Genomic DNA, 22,433 nt, shown 5'->3' on the forward strand with positions numbered 1-22,433 from the left:
AAAAACACAAACTGGGCTGTTCCAAATCCTACACTGACAATCCATTGAGGACTGAGTAGAGGCTTTAGCTTTATCTGGGCTGCTTTGACACACAGGTATTTATTGCCAATATTTCAGAATTTCTGTAAGTTGTATGCAAGGCAGGTGTTATGTTTAATTTCATCTTAGCTGCTACTGGATAAAACAGAACTATTTAACTGTTGATTTTTGTTTTTTGAAAATACCAGAGGAAATGCCATGTTTTTTATGTTCTGTGCCAAGAAGAAAGCACAGCTGTACAGGTACCAGAGGAAACTGGTGCACAGTAGCTAAACTGCTGCTGCAAGCGTGATGGCAAAGTTCCCAGATCTGCAGCTTGGTACAGATACATTACATATGAATATTTTATATAAAGTGAAATAAACCACAGGAAGCAGAAGCTCTGTGTCTCTAACTGAATTATTTTTTTTTACTCAAGTAAAGATGTGACAGTTTAATTAAAGTAGAGCCTAGCAGGGTTAAATAATAATAAAACCAATAGTATTTTATGGACATTCACCTAACCTAGATTTGTAATCTTTTAGATTAAAACAAATTGGGATTTTGAATTTTTTTTTTCGATTGACTCTGACAAGTTGCACAATATGGGCAGAAAAGATTGTGCTGTACCATGACAGTTTTCCTGTTTCTGAAGTACAGTACATTCAATACATTTCTTATATTTCCAAAATATTACATAACTCTCCTATGCATTAAATGTACTATAAGTTTTCTATGGGGTGACTCCAGTATTTGTCATTGCGGTTTGGCAGTTAAATCAGTGACTATTGGTATGAATCGGGGTCCTAGGGATAGGCCAAGGGGTTTTGTTGGCCTCCTAGAAAGTAGTTTGCTTTGAAAGGTTGTGCAGTTTGCCTTTAATAGTTAGCGCACATCGGTTTTGAAGTCCATACTCTACCAGTGGTACCCTGTCTGCTTGGACAGGCTGATGGCTTAGCTTCTCCAGGTGTTACAGAAGGGCTGCAAAGCAATCTGACAGGTCTATTTGAAATGTACTGTACAGGCAAAAGGCTGTCAGCAGCATGGCCTAGCAGGAAGCTATGGAAGCTCGCAAATGGAGGCAGCTGCCATCAGGACAATTTATGTTCCAATTCTAGGCTTATTTCTATAAAAACTGAGTCAAATAATGACACCGTCTGTCTGTGTCTTTCCCCCAAGAAGTTTAGGAGTCTGTTGACAGATATGAGTTAATTTTAGCATATATTTCAGAGGTACTGAGGTGCTAATGGCTTACTGAAGAGTTTCCTCCTTTATCTGTTACTGTCTTTGTGGGGGACAGCACCTTCCTGGGGTGTGTGGAGGGGGGAGCAGTAGGAATCACTCAAAATTTCCTACCAAGTTAGTAGTTTTCTAAACTTGATGAAGAATATCAGCAGGCCAGGTAGAAATTTACAGATCATCCTAAGTATGTATGTAATTCTTTTTCTTTAAACATAACTTTGTCCCTGCCCACTGTTTTCCTGTGTAAGGTGCAGAACTGTGTCTTTTTAATCATGAACTATGATGGGATTCATTCCAATGTTATTCTAGTACATCAGCCCAAACTTGGTGTGATAACCTTTGTGCTACTGCATTTTTAAGAAACGCGCACCACATAATCTATTGAACAATAACTCAATCTGTAAATTTTATATTCACTAAACTGAGATATCAGTTTTGTATGAGACTGGCCTCTTAGTAGTAAGGAAGTTGTCTTTAGATGGAGTGCATAATTCATGAGATTCAAGTCACGAACATTTGACAATGCCATATGTAAAGAGCATAATGTAAGTGCAGAGAAGTTAAATTTACAAAAATACATTACTAGCTGTAAAGATTTAAAGAATTATTGTTAACAGACTTTTTTGTACTGTAAAGCTTTCATTCGTTGATCTGGAATATTGGAAAGGGGCTGTCAGGTATTGTGAAGCAGCCTTTTCATTATGGTACTGCTTGTGCAAGCCAAATATTTTCATAGTTGCAAAAAAAGTGTAATAGGATAGTGTCTTACGGAAGGCAGATGATGCTGAAAGAAAGAAAGTGCTGCACTTACAGGAGCTGTCAGGCTAAAGTCTTTCCTCAAAGCAAATTCAGTGACTGGAATAGATATATTGTGATATGAAAATGTAACTGTTTCCCACATCCTAACGTACAATATAGACGACAATTTTCAGGAAGTGCATGGTAAGTAAATATGGAAATAGCAGCTCTGTATCTGTGCACGGTTGGGTTCAGGAAAAAAAGAAAGCTTCTTTTTGTGTGCTTCTTGACAGTGACTCTGTCACTCATATTGTGGCCGAGAACAACTCTTACCCGGAGGTGCTGGACTGGCTGAGAGGACAGGCTGTGGGCGACAGCTCCAGGTTTGAACTACTGGATATCTCCTGGTTCACAGCCTGCATGGAAGCGGGAAGACCAGTTGATTCAGAAATGAAGTATCGTCTCATGGTAAGAGATACTTCAGTGCAAACACAGTGATTGGTTTTTTTATTTTTTAATTTTTTTTTACCTAAAGACATATATACTTGTGATATAATTTTGGAATTTGAAAACTTTTTTTCCCTGAAGTTTACATGAGTAATTCACACAGATTTAACTGATTAAAAAGATTACCTTCTATATCAGTGTCTGGTAATGCTAAGTTACTATGCTGCCACATGTTACAAACTGGTAATATACATCATTTCTGTAAAAAAAACGGTGCTATTAAAGGGAAAATATCCATCAATGAAGCACTTGCTGTTGTTGTGGTACTTGTGGTATTTCCACAAATACTTCAGCATCATGGTAAATATTCCACTGAGAGCAGTGCGTTTTAATGGGCTCCTCATGGAATACTTGGCCTTTTTAAAACGATACGAAAATATTAAAACCTTTGCTGTTTGGAAGTGATCAGCTAACTGCTGGGCCCTTGAAGGACCTGTAAAATGAGGGCTGCTGCAGTCAGTGGACATGCAATTACAAACTTGGCACCATCAAGTAAAACTCCACTAAGAAAAAAAGGTTTTATTATATTGTATTATCTCTCAATGGGAGCCATAAGTCAGAGGATCTTGTGAATGGCAGGCTGATTATCTGGTGAATGGTGTTTGACCTTGAAGCAATGGATGATGACATATTTTCCTCCAATCTACATCTGACAAAATTATGTGCTAATTTCTCAAATTGGAGCACAGTGTGAAGCGGTGGTATTCAGCACTCCCAGTGCAGACTGTAAATTGTGCGTTAGGTGTGTGTGTGTAGATGGTAGATGGTGTGTTAGGGATGCTCGGGCGTGCTGTGGCCAGCGCGATGACAGCACGTGCTGCTGGGCCATGAAATAGACCCTGCACTGCAGCAGGGTGAACCCATTTCCTTGTTCTGCCTGTGCTCCAGCATCACCACGATGGATTTAACGTGCGCTGGTAAAGAAATTAATTCATACATCAAGAGAATTATAGGTCTGCTCTAAAGCTCTCTGAAGGAAAGAGAGGGATTCCTGCTGATTTCTGAGGGTCTGGGTTATTGGGTCTGGGTCCGTGCGAACTGTGACCCCTCTGCAAAATGGTAACTGGGAAACCCATAAACACTGGGACCACGGCAGGATCCGCAGCGTGTACCTTCCTGTGAGGCAGAGGATGCCTGAATATTTAACAGCAATATTGCACTGTTTGCTGCTGCTTCATCCTGATGTTTACATTCTGAAGGATGACTCATAAATACCACCCTTCCCCAAGAAAAACTGTAGCTCCTGATTGATTTTTTTCAGTCATCTTTCATTGCCAGAAACTATTTTCCAGGATTTTATATGTAAGAATTACTGTTTAATAACACGTCGGGGGGGGAGGAGTGAATACACCAGATGGAGCTGTCGCTCTCAGACTCAGCATAATTCCATGACAGAACATGTTTGTATTTGCAATCCTTCTAATGAAGTATTTTTGCAGTATATTTATAATATTTTCAGTGAATCTGCTGGAGGGAGCGTAGACCAAAGAAATTAATGCAAAATAGAAAAAACCTGAGAAACTTGAAACTACTGCATTATGTAATCTTACAGGCAAACAGGTCATAAAAATACAAATACTGGAAATGCAATGCAGTTCGCTAAACAAGAAATAAATCCAAAACATGATCAAAATCTTATGATCTTTGAGAGTTTCACATCAGGATTAAAAGTAAACCAAATTGCCCTTTATGTACGTTCTTAATTTCAGCAGTGCATGAAGATTTATAGATTCAGATATCTCAGAGAATATCTTTTCATAGAATTTTTTTTATTTTTAAAGCAAGAAATGCCTCTGTCTTTCTCCAAAATGTTTCCAATGACGCTGAATCTTAATTTTTAAATTTTTTTTAATTTCTTTTTATTCTTTTTTTTTAAATCAATGAGAAGATCATTGCAAGTTGAACTGCCTTAGTTTTCTTTTATATATAAAAGTCTCTTTGGAACGCTGCAGGAGCAGAAACTTCTGAAAAAGGTAGCAGCGCTGTCAGGAGATCATTATTATACTTTGAGACTGGCTCTGCAAGTACAAACTTCTGTTTTTATTGAAACGTAGAGTGCAATAAGCAAGCCAGTGACAGCTGTACCATTAACTTTAAAGCTTACAGTTAAGACCAGTCTTAATTATATAGTTACTCTAAAGTAAAAAACATTTTTGTAAAGTAAACAGGGAAGGAGGAGAAAGAATTCTAGAAGTTCAGCAAATTTAAAAATAATTTTATTGTTGCAGTGTCACCATGATTATTTTTTTTTTCTGCCTTGAGAAAAGAGGAAGGATTGAAGTAAAGGTTAATTTTCTTTTTAAGTACTAGACTGAACTCGTACATAATGTAATTTAATTGGAGTTTCTATGAAGACAAATTTGGTCCATTATGTCAGTCTTGTAAAATGTGAAATGAAAGTGAATTAACGAACCTTGAACTTAGGCTACACCATGAAGGCTTTGAGGTAAAAGGAATAGATTGCAGTGGGGGAATGTTTTGGGTGAAATCTCATCTTACATGTAGGTTAGTGGTAAAATTTCCATTAATATCAATAACAGTAAGATTTCATCTTTCAGATCTTACAGTAGCCTATTTGGAAGGTTGTTCTTCATTCGGGACATTTGTTTTAATACATTACTAAAAAGAAATGTCCTTCTCCGTGCAAAACAGGGGGAATAAAGTCAGGGTTACAGACCATTAGCTAACATATTAATTACAATTGTCATTAAAGTACATCTTTCAGTGGTTGTGAATGACGTGAGAGATGCTCTGATGATAGTGATTTATAGTGTATAAAATGTTGGGTGACCAGATCCAAGATGGTCTGAATTCTTATTGATTCATTTGGTAACAGTTTACTTTTATAGTTAATAGCCATCATTTAATTTAATAGGCTATGGAAATGTGGTAGCCAAACATCCGCTTTAAAGGGAAATCAAAATATTTTTCTGGCAAAGGAATGCCTTTGTCCAGAGACGCTTTTCCAACCACAAGCAGATGGGCATTCTGGACAATAGCAGGACACGCACATTAATGTGTATGCAAGGGCATCCCCGCATGCTGGAAAGTAGTGCTGTTTCCTGGGTAATGGAAAAGAAAGAGGCAGAGGGGAAGCTGTCAGAGGGATATAAAGACAGGAAGAGAACCATAAGTGGGTGCATCCTCAGCAGCATTAGGAACTCTGCTGTGACTGTGTCTCATCTGCCTTTTCCTCAGTCAGAACCCAAAAGCTGTTAGTTAGTTATTTTTCTTAGAAAGAAAAAGAGATTTTTTTTTTCCTTGAACAAAGGATTTCCCTCCATATTAGGAAAAGGAAGTACCGCATCTTTTGATCCCTTGCCGTATCATGTAACAGGCAACTCATATTTAACATTTTCCAGAGTCTCACACTGTTACCCGTGAAAGAGAGAGGCTCTAACTAATGGAAGAAATCCTTCATACTGACAGTCAGAGTTTGCCAGAAAATAAAATGAAGCTTATAAACTGGCTGCCTTCTCTTCATAAAATGCTGGATATCAGCAGAACTTATTATTCGATCAGTGCCGTCTGGACTTTACAAAGCTGCTGGCTGTTGAATAATGCGGCCTGACAGAGTCTCTAGTATCTGCACACCTTATTCACTGCTGCTCCATTTTCTCTCTCTTTGTTTTGTTATTTTCTATGTCATTATACTTCTTTGTTTGCATATTAAAAAAAAATAGTTTGACAAAGAGCAAAGTAGTCCCCTACAAGATTAATTCTGCAACTAAGTCTCTCTGGTGTACAGACTGATGCTAGTGGTACAGGCTGATTTTCCTGCTTATGCCGTGTGGAAAATGTCACCGGGGAGGAGCAGCAGTGCCATTCACTGTTACTGCCGCCTGGATGTGGGGTACAAACTCTGACTAGCTCTAGCAATTAAGTAGCCTAGACATTTGGATATTTTTCAGTGGTTGCACCTGTGCAGCGTACCATAATTGTATTTTAATGTAGTGGAGTTATCTGCAAAAAAAGGAATTTCAATGCTTACATTTTTCTCATATCCGTACTTGTTTCTTCCCAGTACTACAAATTATTTTGAGGTAGTGTGAGTTTCCAGGATTGCATGTTCTACACTGTAATTGCTACTAGATGAAACTTGAGGTTTGTCCCATAATCTGTACAAATGATTCTAGCCCATCTGGTCTTCCCACCAAAAAGCAGTATCAATCCTGTTGCTATGTACTGCTGATGATAGGAAATCAGCTGTCTAGTTCTCATGCAGGCATCATAATATTCCCTACAAATCAGACTATAGTAATTACTGTTTGCTAGATGTTTTTGCTGTTGATTTCTAGCTGAAGTTTCTTCTGTTGTTATATATAATCAAGTCCTGTTAATTAAAATTAACTATTACTGATTAAGAAAAATGCACAAATACCTTTGCTAAGGCAGGAACAGTCTATCACCCTTTTAAACACATAGAGTTTTTGCATTAATTTTGCTCTCATCCACAATGCCAGGTAATGCTACGTGTAGGGCTCTTGTTCTTTGTGTGTCTATGTCCTAATGAAGATAATAACTTGTTATATATTCTATTCAGTAATGTTCTGTTTGTTCACAGTATTTGCAGCTGGCACTATCATTTCAAGCAGTGTATTATCTGTAATCAATAATAGTTTATATGATTTAAAATCACTTTTAAAGTATAATTCATGAATGTGTGCAAAAGTGGATGAGTTGTGCTGTTGATCCTGGCTAAAACCCCTTTCAGTTATTCCCAAGAGTGGTCTTACACATAAAATAGCTTCCTTCCTTTCAGTGTGTACTATGAAAACTGCCATATAATTCACTGCTCCTTCAGCTGTGCAAGCAAATGCCTTTTTTGTGTGTGTGAATACTGTTATTTAACTACTCTGTATCAAATACAAAGGCAATTTAGCATGAAATTATACGTGGGAGTTGTATGTGTGAAGGCACATACGCATATTTATAGGCTTGCCTAGCACAGATGCCAGCTTTATGTCTGCATGTCTTTGGGTACAGGGGAGAAAGGGCTCATCGTTCCATTATCGGGGTGAAAATTTCCTCCATGTATCTTTGTGATAGTTTCTGTTGTTGCTGTTGAGCCGTTTCCCTGTGGCTTTTGGATAGTGCAATACATTTTTGACAGGTCTGCCAAATGTTTTCAGACAAAATGACAAATAGCAAAAAATACACAGAAATGCTGAGAACACTTTGGGTGTTTCCAGAATATTTCAGATTTGGGCACTTTCAACGAAAGCAAAAGAACTAAAGGACTGGGCATATAAAGCAGCAGAAAAGCTGGTACAAGATTGTCTTTTTCCAGTTGCTCACTGGTCAGAACACTCGCATGTTGAAGACTCATGCTCAGGACTCTCTTGCCAATGGGTGTATGACTCTGTGTATCCTGCCTTTCAGGAGAATTCCCTTCCCACTCTGCTGGGCTGGGTTGCCCACAGACTTTTTTGTTGATCTTGGTTGATTTTGCATAGAGCAAAATTAGGTGAAAAGCAAACGAGCATGTAGGTGACCTGGTGCTTGGGAAACTCCCATTTAAGATTTGGCACCTGGTTCCTTTTCCTTGCTCCAGTGAACACCTAAAAATGATGTCTGAATTGGATCAGCATGTACAGAAGGGGCTGAGTGAGGAACCACATCAGAAGGTGAACACAGGCTGTCGGATGAAAGGATGGAGGTGACTCTTCCATGGCTGTTTGTAAATGTTTCCTTTGCTTTATAATGACCCCAAAATAGAACATTTAGCTTAATGAATTAAATCCAAACCAAAAATTTTTTCTTTTATTTCACCTGTAAAAGGGGAAAGGTTTATTTTGAAGTCATACAAACTTTTTTCTTCCACCACAGAATTTAGCTGCAGATTGAAAAAGTCAGTTATTTGAGCATCTCTATTTTTATTTTCTCCTTGGTCTAATATCCCTGATCTTATATTGAACCATCTAGTGTTTTCTGGGAAAATTCTCTGTTCTTTCAAGCTTATCTGCTCTTAAAGCTTTGTAGTTTTTCAATCTTACTGCAATAATAAGAGTAGTAGTAGAGAGACTTACCATGTAGAAAGATGCTTTTTTTTTTTTAATGACAGTGCTATTGAAAGCTCCCTGCAAGAATTTACTGCAGAAAATGAAAAAAAACCCCACAGTAATCACCAGATGAACTGCTATTGTCAGTGCAGCCAACATGAAATTAAATGTTTTTCCTAGGAAGATGGTAGGAGCATTATTATTCTCTTTAAAGGTACATATTTTGGGCTCATGTAATGTATTTTTTGCGTTTTAAGCTATTTGACAGGTGTGTCACTAACCCTTCTCCCCCCTCCCCCCCCCTTTTTTTTTCTTGTTAGGAACAGGATCAGTCTCCTCCTTTGAATACACCTGAATCAGAAGTGCCATCATTTATTGCAAGCAAAGTATCTGAGTATTCATGCCAAAGGAAGACAACTTTAAATAACTACAACAAGAAATTCACGGTAATAATTATTCTACCATTAAATAAAACTAGCATAAGTAAAATAATTAATACAGTGCTTGCATCAATATTTTCTATGGCAAATTCACGAGTTAAACAGGAAGCACAATGATAACAATTTTTAAAAGTTATAAATCTGCCATACTTAAATTAAAATTGAGTGCAAGCTTAATTACATTCTTTGAGTACTGCTGAAAGCTTAACACAGTGGATCTTTAAATACGCTAATAGCTTGTAAACACATGAATTTTTAAAACAAATGACAAACAATATTCTGAAAATGTCTTTTAGCCTCTCATCATGGTCTTATTTGACAAGTTGGAAGTAATGATAAGCAAAAGTTTGGTTTAGGTCAGTCCAAGATACTTCAAAATCGCTGTGCTGCCTTCTCTTTTGCCTAAGTGTTCAGTTCTTCAAAGTGTGGTTGTAAGCTTCGGTTTTTCACAATTGCTTAGTTATGAAAACAGATTGCATGATCAATGTAATTACTTTAACATGATGAAAAAACACCTTAAATTGTCTAGTTAAATAGACTCTTAGAGACTGTCATATATCCTATTTAATGCTCATAACATTACACAGTTCAGTAGGTATGAAGAGCCCGAGTCACCTGGTCTAAATTCCTCTTAAGTTATTGTGCCTAATGGCTCCTCTTGGCTGGCTTTAGATACTCAGTGACAACTATTCAATAGGAAATATTTGACACAGAGACTCAACTGTAGTATTGTCTGAATAAATCTGGCATAGTTACATTCATACCTTTCAACTGTAATAAGAAACACCCCGTCATCTTCCTAAAGTTTTTTTTTAATTTATAATTTTTATGCTTTTACTTTGTGTGTCTGCCTATAAATACACTCAAATGTTTCAAGTAAATATTATTTGTAAGATCTATATAAAAAGAATAACAACAGATACCAGTAATTTGAGAATAAAAAACATTTACAAGGTAAATACTAAAACCTCTGGGAATTCAGAAATATAGATAAACCTAAGAGCAACTCCCAAATGTCTTGATCTGGGAATGCACAGTTAAAAATTAAACAGCCTAAATTCTGCCTCGTAGTGATGATTTGAAATAATCATCAATTATACCAATTATATAATACTGTTTATGGTACTCAAGTAGTTTAAACTGTTTGCTTATTTAAGAAAAAAAATTCCCTTTTTGAGAAACCTGATGGGAATTGAATTTTGACCCTGCTCTGAGCCTGAGGTTGGACTAGAGACCACCTGAGCTCCCTTACAACCCCAATGATTCCAACATTCTCAAAACTGCTTCTTTTGAAATGAGTATCATGCCCCAGGTCCTGCTAGAAAAACAAGGGTGAGAATGTTACCGTTTAGCCTGTTGAAAGCAGTCATGCTTTTTCACTGTTTACAAATATCAAACACATGCTGCTGTAGGGGAAGGCGTCAGACAAAATATAGTGTGACCCAAAGAATCTGTAAAATACCAGCCTTCTTGGAGAAATAGGAAGTAAGTGGCTTAGTTCTATGCTTCGTGAAAACAGTGGAATGTGGGAGTCTAGCTCTTTATTGAATTTTCTGTCGTAGGATGTTTTGTCAGTAATGCTGAAGGTAAAAAATCAAAAGTAATTGTGATGGATAATGGCAAAGTACAATGGCTGCTCCTGGAAGGCACAAAGCTGTTGATTTTTAATTATCATTAACATTCTGAGGACAAAAAGGTCTAGAATATGGTAGTTCCCTTTTTAAAGATATCTTTTAAAATTATTTTTAAATTTTGAAATATCTAATATCTTTATTTGTAAAATCAAACAGTGTTTTTCCATTTTCAAGGACTGAGTGCTATAACTCTAGTGAATATATAGTTCGTCTTCCAGCAGTTGAATTACCTGAATTTAGTCTGAGATTCAGTTCAAATGAAAACTACGATAGCAGCAACATATTTATTGAATGATTGCTGTTATACCTGTGTTTCACAGAGAGGCAGTCCCTAAATTACTTCCAGGTTTATCACTGCAGCAGTCTTAATGTCAGATAACAAATTGTATTTGATAAATGAATTTAGCTGAATGCATTAGAAGCAGGGCAGTTCGATGACTGAAGCACTGAGAGTCCCTTCTGCTATCCTATATATCAAACACTTCCGAGTCTGGGTAGAAATGAGGTTTCATAGTGACAAAGGTGGCAGTTTCTCAGCCTCGTACTTTGAGAATAACAGTTCTGAGTTCATGCTGTATTTTATTTCTGGAGGTGGTACTGGCCAAGTTGATAATGTGTATGAGCCTGTCTAGCATCTGCACCTTGACAGTTGTAATGTAACTCCTTACGGCTGTTGCTCCTTTTCCTCACAACCAAAGCTTGCAAGGACAGCTGAAGGCTTGAGTGTTTATGGACTGCAAGAGCTGCCCATTCTCTGGAGGCCTGCCAGTTAGTCTGCCTCACATCACAGGAGCCTGATTTTCAGTTTTGCTGTTGTTTTGTCGGTCTTGTATTAAACCTGTAATTCACGTTCTCAAATAAAAGTGTTTCAACAGATTTTTCAGTGCGAGCACTTAGCAAATGCACTGAAGCATTGGTATAATTCACTTGTGCATGCTGTGGGCAGCCAACCATTAAATGACAGATTTTCCCTGGCTCAATGCTGTACATCCTGAAAATTAGGTCCAAACCATCTTGAATTATGTGTTGATGATAGTATTTTGTTATAACAACTTTATTCTATGAACCAGGGTTGTTCCTTTTTCTTACAGATTTTCTGTTTTGTTTTGTTAGCTTGAAAATAATGTATTTCTATCTTGCCTATAACAGGGGCACAAAGATATTATTTGCTTATGTGTTCTTGGATGAACTCATGGATTCTTCCTTTTACTGGACTTTGCCCTGATACCATGTATCAAATTCCTCTTTCAAATCAGTAGTAGTTATGCTTGAGAAAGAGTAGTAGTTATGTTTGACATCTTTCAGTCTTTTCAGAAGAGCAGGAAAACAGCCACTTACAGGCAGTGATGTGCTGATTTCTTGGGAGAGACGCTTTTGGAGACTTGGTTTCTGGAGAAATTGGTAATTAGTGATCGGTTTTATTCTTGAGTCCTGTTCTGTATATATTTTACCCTGAAAGCCCATTTACTTAAAGCAAATCACGGAATCACGGAATCACGGAATCACGGAATCACGGAATCTTCAGAGTTGGAAGGGACCTCTAGAGATCATCTAGTCCAACTCCCCTGCTAGAGCAGGATTGCCTAAAGCACATCCCTCAGGGCTGCATCCAGGCGGGTCTTGAAAATCTCCAGAGAAGGGGACTCCACAGCCTCCCTGGGCAGCCTGTTCCAGTGCTCTGTCACCCTCACCGTAAAGAAGTTTTTCCGTGTATTTGAACGGAACTTCCTATGTTCTAGCTTGTGCCCATTGCCCCTTGTCCTGTCGCTGGGAACCATTGAAAAGAGCCTGGCTCCGTCCTCCTTAAACCCACCCTTTAGGTACTTGTAAACATTAATCAGGTCCCCCCTCAGCCTTCTCTTCTCCAGGCTAAAGAGTCCCAGCTCTCTCAGCCTTTCCTCATAAGGGAGGTGCTCCAGTCCCATAATCATCTTGGTTGCCCTACGGTGGACTCGCTCCAGTAGTTCCCTGTCCCTCTTGAACTGGGGAGCCCAGAACTGGACACAGTACTCCAGTTGTGGCCTCACCAGTGCAGAGTAGAGGGGGAGAATGACCTCCCTCGACCTACTGGCCACAGTCTTCCCTATGCAGCCCAGGATGCCATTGGCCTTCTTGGCGACAAGGGCACACTGCTGGCTCATGGATAATTTGCTGTCTACCAGGACCCCCAGGTCCTTCTCCTCAGAGCTGCTTCCCAGCATGTCCGCCCCTAACCTATACTGGTGTTTGGCATTCTTCCTTCCCAGGTGCAGGACCCTACACTTGCTTTTGTTGAACCTCATTAGGTTCTTCTCTGCCCAGCTCTCCAGCCTGTCCAGGTCACGCTGGATGGCAGCACGGCCCTCTGGAGTGTCGGCCACCCCTCCCAGCTTGGTATCATCAGCAAACTTGCTGAGGATACACTCTGTCCCCTCATCTAGGTCATTAATGAATATATTGAACAAAATTGGTCCAAGTATATAATAAAAATTGGTCCAAATACCAGAGATATTAAATGAGAGCTCATGAGGACAATGTGGTGGTTTAACACACTAGATGATTTCTGTGTTCAGTTGTCTCGTTTCCTTTCTATTGTAATAGCCAGAAAATAACTTACAGGAAGACGCAACAAACCAGTTTTACATCATGTAAGAAGCTACAGAAGGGTTGGCAAAGACTGTGCAGATGTGAAGGTTTCATGACTCTGTTCAGTATGGGGCAAATCCTATGCAAATTAATTTTTTATAAGCCATTGAGTAGTAGCAAGGCCTGTCGTGCGAATAGACGAAGTGTGCCAAATTGTGTGCCAAGGAGGAAACAGTGGCATTGTGTGGCAGTTCATGGAGGAGAAATGCAACCACTTCAGACTTGTGGGGCCTCATGCAGTATTTGTGTCACTGTGCGTCGCATGCTGTGGCCTCATGGCACAGAGGTTGAGAACCACCACTGCTACGAGCTTTACTGATTTGGATGCTTCAGGAACGCACCTGAATGTGTAGCCCTGGCTCCGCAGGTGAACTGTAGCTGTTCAGATGCCTAAAGACACAAAACAAAAGGGCAAATCATTTCACCGGAGGCTGTACCTTAGCATGCTTCCTTTATGTTTGTCTTAAACATTAATGTTGTTATGGAATATAATATTACAATACTGTTCTCTGGCTCCCTTGTAAATAGCTAGCCATCCTCCCCCTCTCGCACTGAAAATATACACTTGGAGGCTGCATTGTGTTTTCATGTGGTAAAATAAATGGAGTCATTCTGCTGTGCCCGAGAGGGGTTGTTGGATTTGAATATTAATACCAGACTGCAGTGAAATTCAGAAAGACATTCTTCTGTGAGGAAAATACAATTTAATTCTTACAGAAGAAACTAATTAAGTCAGAGGAAAATGGTTCTGTGATTCTGAGGCTTATTGCTAATGCTACTGAATGTTACTCTGCTTTGGCTGTTACTCATGGTAATGAGAATGTGGATGTTTAGCATGGGAAAGATGCCTGGTTTCCTTTCCACTCTGTTAGAGGAAAAAAAAAAATCCTTTTTTTATTTGCTTTTGTTTTATACCTACAGAAGCACGTATCAGTTATGCCAGAGGCTCAAGCATTTATTATTATTCCATTTTAAAACAGACCTCAGGAGAACCTCAACTTTAATTTTATAATGAAGTTGGGAGCTCTATAGGTAGAAAACCACGAACTGAACGCATAGTCTTAATAACAGGTACTGTCTTACTGACATAGCTTACCTCAGTAAAAATTCTCCAGACATTGCATCAAAATTGCAAATTTTATAAATATATGTGAACTGTATACCTATCCAAAATGAACTGGTGGTTTGGTTGAAGGAGGAAATGTCTCTTCTCATTTTTAAGGTAAGTGGGAGGGTGGTCCCTAAAATACAGACAGGATATAAATACACCTGCACTTTTTGCTAGCCCAAATTTCTATGTATACATGAAGTCTATGCTGCTTTCTTTGACCATATTAATGTGTGTAGTATGCATTTAGCATTTTGTCTTTCTTATTACTCCACGTGTTTTTATCTAGGGCGGTGTTATGTGATTGACACTGTAACTGCATTTTTGTGCTCTGTCAGCAAATCTTTTGTCGTAGTTGTCTTGTTTTCTTTCACATTATGCGGAAAAATATGGAAACTTCTCAAGAGTACTACTCTTTTCTGTTGTAAGAAATGAACCTGTTATTATTGGTTAATACAAGAGGCAGCTGGTGCTAACAGATATTTATTTCTAATAACAGTGTGAATACAAGGAACCTGAGATTGTGCACATTATGCTATTACTCTTATTCACTCAGCTCCTTTGTTTCTTGAGCTGATGTAAGATGACGTGATAATATCTTTGGACCTGGGCAAGTATTGGGCTTTTCAGTTCAGATACCAAAAATAAAATTAAAATAATTCCAATTGAACAAAAATTGATCATTTTATTTATTTGGAAATCACTATAGTCAACACTACAGGTTGGCTCAGATTGGTTAATTCTCCTTGAAATAAGCACCTGAAAGTATTTATTTTCTCTCTCTGCCTATATAAAAGGTATTCACATGCCCTGTTTCTTCCCATTGACAGATGAAATTAGGAATTACACTGGGAAAAGTGTGAAGAAAATTATTTGAATGAATGATTTGGTCTAAATCTCTTTAAAATCACTTTGATCCATTTTCAATGGACACCAACCACTGGCTACAGCAATGTGGTGAGAACTAGGACCCACCCTTTGGATTTACGACTTACTAAATAAACTTCAAGTAGAAAACAGGGATTGAGAGGAAAAGCAATTTAACTCAAATTGGTGTTCTGAGTGTAATAGCCCTTCAGCCAGGTATCACGTAGGATTTTTTTTTCTTTGTTTGTTTAGCAAACTTTGCTATTTAGCTCTTCAGCAGATTAAGTTCACCTGTACAATGGTATGTTATTATTTTTTTTATTTGTGCTGCAGTAGCATTTCCAGGCTCAAGTAAGATAGAGGCCTTTTTTATAAGAGATGCTGTACAAACACATTGTAAAAGACAATTCAAGCCTGGAGAGTTCACAACCCTCGTAGACAGCAAATGAAAGATAGCAAGGGAAACAATGGCAGGGAGATCTGAGGCAGCTTTCCAAGGTCACACGGCAGAGGAGCAGTGGGTGTAGGCATGGGAATAAGACAAGCGCCCTGACCACGAAGCTGTAATGCTTTCTTTAAAAAACAGATTAGATTTAAAATATGTTCTTGGTGGTATAATATTGGTGATGTCTGTTCTTGCAGAGTCTTAAACTGAAGTTATTAAAGACTATTTTGTAAGTAGCAATGGAACTGCTCTGACAATCTTGTTGAAACAGGCAGGGTAGGATGAGGCATGGCATGGGACCATTGGCTTCCTTTGCTTTTCTGAATGTGAGTAGACTCGTGCTCTGGTATTCATGTTGAAAGTTGTTGGGTTATCTGATCAGCAGTCAAAAACCAGCATAGCATTATTGATTACCATTTTTTTCTGAGAATCATTCTTATGTATTTGTTGAGAATCTTTCTCTTTGTGTTGACTTCTGTCTTCTGGTTTTTAGTGTTTATAATATAATACTTTAGTGTGCATTTTTATATGTGCAAGACGATTACTGGTAACTTTGCTTTGTTAATGATATTTTATCTTATTGGTTCTTAAATACTGGATATTAAATGAGCTGCAAAATTTCTGTCAGTACATCCATGCTCTTCCTTATTTTTAACATAATTCAACAAAATCTTCGGGTACTTTTGTATCTGACCTGCTGGGATCTAGAAGTCCATTACATCCCCAAGTTTTTCCATAGCCCAAATCTCACCAACGTACATTTCACAATTTCTGATACAGATGGAAAATTTGCAATAACTGAAGAACTGAATTGTAGCCCAGCTATCTTTCACATTTAATTAGAGCAGCCCCTGCAGAACAGCCTGGAGATTATTAAAAATCCACATGTTGGAAATCTTTGGAAATTTAGTTTCCTGTTAAACCTTAAACAGGCAATCTGAGGATTGACCTGATTGATAAAAAGATGGTGAGGTGCTTAATGTAAGAAATACGAATATTTAGAATAAATGAGGGGTCAGTAACTTTCCTTTTTTATATCACCATAAGTGGATTTCACCAGAGATCTAATAGATTGCAAGTTTTTTCTCAGCTAATATAGGAGTTTCATGTGCTTTTTCTCTCTGGAATATTATTCTATATGGACTATAATATTCAGTAGACAGCAACTCCACTTGGAATCAGTTGCTTTCTTTTTTTAAAGCAGAAAGATTTTATCAAAAAGAATGTCAAAAGCAGCTTTATGTAAAAGGACAGATCTGTAATTAATTGCAGCATTTGCAAGCAATGTTTTGTACCGGAATAATGAATATTCAATACTATTTAATTGTTTATTTAAAACAGCTTAATGAGCTTTGCAAAGGCAGGAAAACACTGAAAAATGCAAACTAGAATGATAAACATGCTTTGATTGTATTTTCTCATTGACTGTCAACAGCCTCTGAGTAAAACGCTACATCTGATTGTCTTTTTCAATAATGGTGGTGACACAGCTTTTCTGAAAACTGCCCTCCCGCTAGTAGGAAGGGGCCAATACCTCTCTAAAACAGCAGTGCTGCTGGTATATGCAGACATTTATCATGATGGCTGATTATTCAGTGTAGAATACATCTATTTAAATGTGTGTGTGAGAAGGCCGCCTGTTGGGAGTGAGAAAAAACATCCCTAGAGTTTTTGAGCCTCCTAATCAAGAAGATGACTTTGCCGGTCTCTGTCATTACTACATACTGCTGAGCAGGTACTTTGCGAGAAGTGTTTTCTGTCTGTTTTGCCTGCATAGACTATTTTAACAAGAAGGTAGCAACTATACCTTTTTGGTTCTGTCCCCTGATTAATCCTGCTAGTGTTAACCAGAGTAAGAAATTTCTTGCCAGACACTGATTTCTTGAGTATTGACGGGGGACAAATTGTAAAGAGAGAAAAAGGAAGCAAAAGTGATCATAATTTGGGGAATAGAACTGTAAACCTCTCTTAAGGCAAGAATTAGCACCTTCTACTGCACAGTAGGAAAGAATCTTTGAAGCTGATCAAGAATAAAAAGAATAAGAACTGGGAAGAATATCCAAAAAAAACCACAGCAGAGGAAACGCCTGACTCCTGTCACCCGGCTTGTGAAATGTATTTCTCCATTTACTTTGCAGTACTGTGTATGCTGTGTTTTTTCTTCCATATGCAAACTGGGATGAAGCCATGTCGCTTGTGACCTCAAATTAGTAGTTTCCCCTTTTTCTGCATTAGTTTTCTTTCCAGATAGGAACTATAATGTGCACCTGTCTTTAACCAAAAAGTATATAATTAAATACAACATATCTGTCAAGCAAATAAAGATCTTAAATGTAGGAAAGAAGAAAAAAGAATAGCAATTGAATAAATCCAACAATTAGCCACTGCAAGAACTTTAAAGGCAGCTGTAAGGAAGGAAGGGTTTTTTGCACTATTTTTGTAACTGAATATTCTTTTTGGGTTTTTTGTGTGTGGTTTTTTTTTTTTTTTTGTTCCCTCCCTCCCCTCCCCCCCTCAAAGGAGTGTTCTCTCCCCTCCCTTTGATTCCTTATACCCAAGAGCTAGTAGAATGTAAATAGTGGTAGAAACTTCCAGATCAAGCATCTCGTTAAACAGCTCTCTATCTCAAGAGGTCTTCCATGAAATGTTATGAAAATGGCATTCAGAGCACTTACTAATCAGGGTAATTGGGGTAGCTGGTAAATAAATATGCAGCTAAGGGGAGGATTCTTCCAGTGAGATGGACAATAGGTGACTGATTCTCAGAGAAATCAAGGAGGGAAGTTATACTGAGGATACAGAACAAAGAAAATTCTCTGTAGCAAGCCCGAATTAACTGTTTTTACACACTTTAACATGGTAGCACAGAAAAAAAAAAAAAGGAAAGTGAAGTGTTTGTTTCATCTAAGGTACCTATTTCTTCCAAAGAGATACTGTCAAACCAATTCAGATCTCATATTTTTGATTTGTTAAGAGGAAAGTTTTGCAAATCGTAGGGTCAGTAGAGACAACATTTTCTAGAAGATTTTGATTAAAACCTTCATTTTGCTTCAATGAGACTATAATGTTTATAATCTGAACAATGCAACAAATCATTTTTCTGGAACTGACCAAACAATGAAATGTAATACGTTCATAATATACATTCATTGTGAAAGGTACATTAAATTTTAAGAAGCTGTTCTATTTTAATGATCTAAATGACTGTACCTCCAGTAAAATCTTGTTGTTGTTGAAATCAGGCTGTATTCCTTCAATGCAGAGTGACAGATGCTGTTCTGACTTCCGTGGATGTAATAAAGGGATGACTTCACTGGACTTGCTGTCACGTCAGTTAGTGGGCTTGGAACTGACTCCAGTTCACTTGGAGATATTACGCACGTAGCAGGATGTGCAAGGCCTTGCTGGTTTTTACTTGGCTTTATCTTCCAATGTAGAACATGTTAATGCAAACATAAAAATCAAAACAAAATAAAAAAAATATTTTTCTTTAAACTATATAATAATACATTTAATTACAACTGAAATGACATCTGAGCCTAAATATGAACAGTGATCCCATAAACACTGAGGGCAGGAAAAAGCTGTTTAATCTTATTCCTTCCTACTATCCGCTGTGGTCATTGTTCTAGTAAGCTATTTGCTGTTGATATCGGTATCACAGAGTGTTACTTATCCTTGTTCCAAAACCGTTTCTGAACAGACACTTGGTCTACAGCTCAGTAAAGTGATAATTGCAGGCAGATGCACGCTGACAGCCACTTTGATATTTTGTAATGCCTCATGGGTCAAAGAAGAAACAGGACTAAGTTGGAAAACAGGAAGGCAATGCAGCAGCTGATATAGTGGGAGATATGGCCCTTTGAAGACCAGGACCTGTTGGCTGCTCTTTAGAGACTGGCTGAAAAGTAAGAAAGGGGATCTCCAGAAGGAGAGCAGGATGCGGGGCAGCGTGGGAGCTTTGCAAGGCTGGATGGTTTATAGTCCGTAGCCTGCCCTGTGCTGTTGGAATAGTGCACCAGACCATCCCTAACAGCCAGGTGCAGGATGCATTTTAGATAAATATTTTGCACAGTGAAAGTCTCTTCTGGAAATGGTGCACTCTTAAAAGTCTCTGAAGAAACCACTTAATTTTGCAGTCTTGAAAATTTATGAGGTTTTGTGCAAGGTTTCATTAAGATCTCAGATTTCCAGCTGCTAATCAGCTGCAAGCCTTCATAAGTTCTTACCTTGGGTTATTCACAAACTTTTTTTGCAGCATTTGTTCTCTCCCAAAATACAGTATCCTACAGTGTGAAACCAAAAAAACCCTGCCTCTTTTCATCACCACTGTGTGATCTGTTCCTTGCGTTTCATTTCTAAAAATTGTTGCCATTAAGATTTATAAACTCTGAGGGGGAGGGAGACTCCAAAACTGCATAAATGACATGTGGATAGTTAAAAAAAAAAAAGGAAAAAAGAATTGTACCAGCAATCTCCAGGTGGTTTTGAGTGCCACGTTGAATAAACCAAGCCATGGATAGCTGAAGAACCATAAAGAAAATATATTTCTATTTGCATAGGTCATACATCTAAAAAATGAGGAAAAAGCAAGTTTGTTCCTTAAATTACAAAATAGAAACATGGCTGCAAATTCAAAAAGAAGATGATGATTTCTAGTATTGACAGACTCCTGTTTGGTTGTGTCTGAAAAGGAAGTTAAGTTATCATGTACTGACTTGCTGGATTACTCGCGTTTGGGCACAATTCTAAATATTATAGTGCAATTTCATGCTGATTTATTATATCTGCATAGAGTATGGAAAGTTTATTTCACAAAAGCTGTTAAAGTTTGGCCTTGTTACAGATAAGAATCTTTTCCCACATTTGTCTCTAAAATACAATTTTTATGATACTTGGAAAATTTCAAGTGTTTAGAAAATTATGCTGAATTTTTTTTGTATGAACTGTATCTTTTCACCCTAGTATAAGGAAATAATTCTTGAATTAGCGTACAAAGTAACCTTTATAAGGAGCATACTGAGTAGTTTAAGCTTTTATTAACCTTTAACTTTTTTTCTACACCTCTCCTCTTTCCTCTCCCCAGGATGCCCTTGAGGTAATGGCTGAAAATTATGAGTTCAAAGAAAATGAAATATTCTGCCTGGAATTTCTGAGAGCAGCTTCTGTGCTGAAATGCCTTCCATTTCCAGTAACCAGAATGAAAGATATACAAGGGTTGCCCTGCATGGGAGACCGAGTCAGAGATGTCATTGAGGTAACATACCTCTGAATTATCTGCCAATTGATTCTTTTACAGATCTACTTTTAGAGGTCACGGAGTGGAGCATTGATATCTCTGTGTATTTACACAACCTTCTGTATTTCCTGTAATAACATTACATTATCCTTGTTACTAAGAATGCAATGGTTTCTGGAAACCTTTTGTCGTAACAAGGTTCTGTCATGGAACACCTACCCTTCATAATAAATACAAATTAGTACATAATGCAGTATCATCTTTCTATGTAATTTTTAAAAGCCTCTCTGATTTGGATGTGACAGGTTAACTGGTAATAGTTCTGTTCATGTGACTTCTGCCCTTGGCAACATCACTTTGCTCACCTGAATGCTTTATTAGAAATACTATTTTTGCAGAACTGGTAAATATTTTAGTACTTTAGTGTTAAACCCTGCCTTTCTCTGAGTTATAGCAGAGCCTTTTATTCTGGTGATGGATGAACTTTACAATCTTACTGGAGCTTTGAGTATTCCCTGCATTTTTCTGTAATTCTTAGCCTTTTCAGGACCCCACATCTTGGGTGCTGTTATTCCAGCAGGCACCTGGTCAGGGGGTCTCAGCTGTCTGGCGAGGTCATTGCTGAGTGTTGTGATTCACTCTGGCTCCTTGTTTGCCTCGCTCCGCTAGTCAAGAATGTAGCCTCTGAAGTGCCCTTTGTACCTGCTACCTGGGGACTGAGGTGATTTGTTGGGGTTTTATTGGTGGGTTTTTTGGTGGTATTTTATTATTTTTTTTTAGTTTTTATCAGAAAGACTAAAGGAACTGTACACTCAAGAATATATATTTCTGTTCCTACAATGCTCTTGCTTTTAAGAGAAGTAAATGCAACCAAATAATGAAATCTAATTTTCAAGACAACTCATTGATAGCTTATGATAAATAACTGCTTTCTGGCTGTGAATTTATGAGTAAATAAGTACTGTGAAATATATTCCGTGGTCCCAGTTTCTACTTCATCCTTGAGTAAATTTATGAGTAAATAAGTACTGTGAAATTTATTCTGTGGTTCCAGTTTCTCCTTCATCCCTCAGTAATTTTCTTTCTTAAAAAGGATTGCAGAATTTGATCCTAATGGAATAAAACAGTACACTCACTAAGGATGCTCTTCATGTTTGCACAGATTGATAAGACTTTCTTTTAGATTATTTTACTACATTTTATTGTAAACTTGTTATTTTTTTTAAAGTAATGTTTTTCTTTGTTTAGGAGATTATTGAAGAAGGGGAGAGTTCTAGAGCTGAAGAAGTGTTAAATGATGAACGATACAAATCATTTAAGGTAAATCTTTTGAAGTTTGTTGCTGCTGCTTGAAATTTCCCTCCCTTTAGTAGAATTTAGACATAACCGTAGATTTTATTATAAAGCAACATCCAATATCAAGAACAAAGAAAGGTCTTTAATAAAGAGAAAGAGAGAGAGAGAAATAGTGATAGAGTAAAGAATAACGGTGAAATCAGTTACCTTTCTAATTAATGTGATGCATACACAGTCCCTAGTAAGCTTGAACTAAACAATCTTTTTCCTGA

General features: G+C 37.7%; 1 protein-coding gene across 5 annotated transcripts in view; it reads left to right on the top strand.

Annotated features, from left to right (window-relative positions):
* Positions 1-22,433, top strand: part of DNTT (DNA nucleotidylexotransferase) — a 143,780-nt gene that overhangs the window by 51,193 nt on the left and 70,154 nt on the right. For all 5 annotated transcript variants that reach the window (XM_054207189.1, XM_054207191.1, XM_054207192.1 and 2 more), the window contains 4 exons: positions 2,292-2,466; positions 8,828-8,953; positions 20,713-20,883; positions 22,114-22,185. In XM_054207189.1, coding sequence (XP_054063164.1) covers positions 2,292-2,466; positions 8,828-8,953; positions 20,713-20,883; positions 22,114-22,185 — 544 coding nt within the window. The remainder of the gene's footprint in view (positions 1-2,291; positions 2,467-8,827; positions 8,954-20,712; positions 20,884-22,113; positions 22,186-22,433) is intronic.

Source organism: Rissa tridactyla, chromosome 6 (assembly GCF_028500815.1).
Source record: "Rissa tridactyla isolate bRisTri1 chromosome 6, bRisTri1.patW.cur.20221130, whole genome shotgun sequence".
Classification (NCBI taxonomy): Eukaryota; Metazoa; Chordata; class Aves; order Charadriiformes; family Laridae; genus Rissa; species Rissa tridactyla.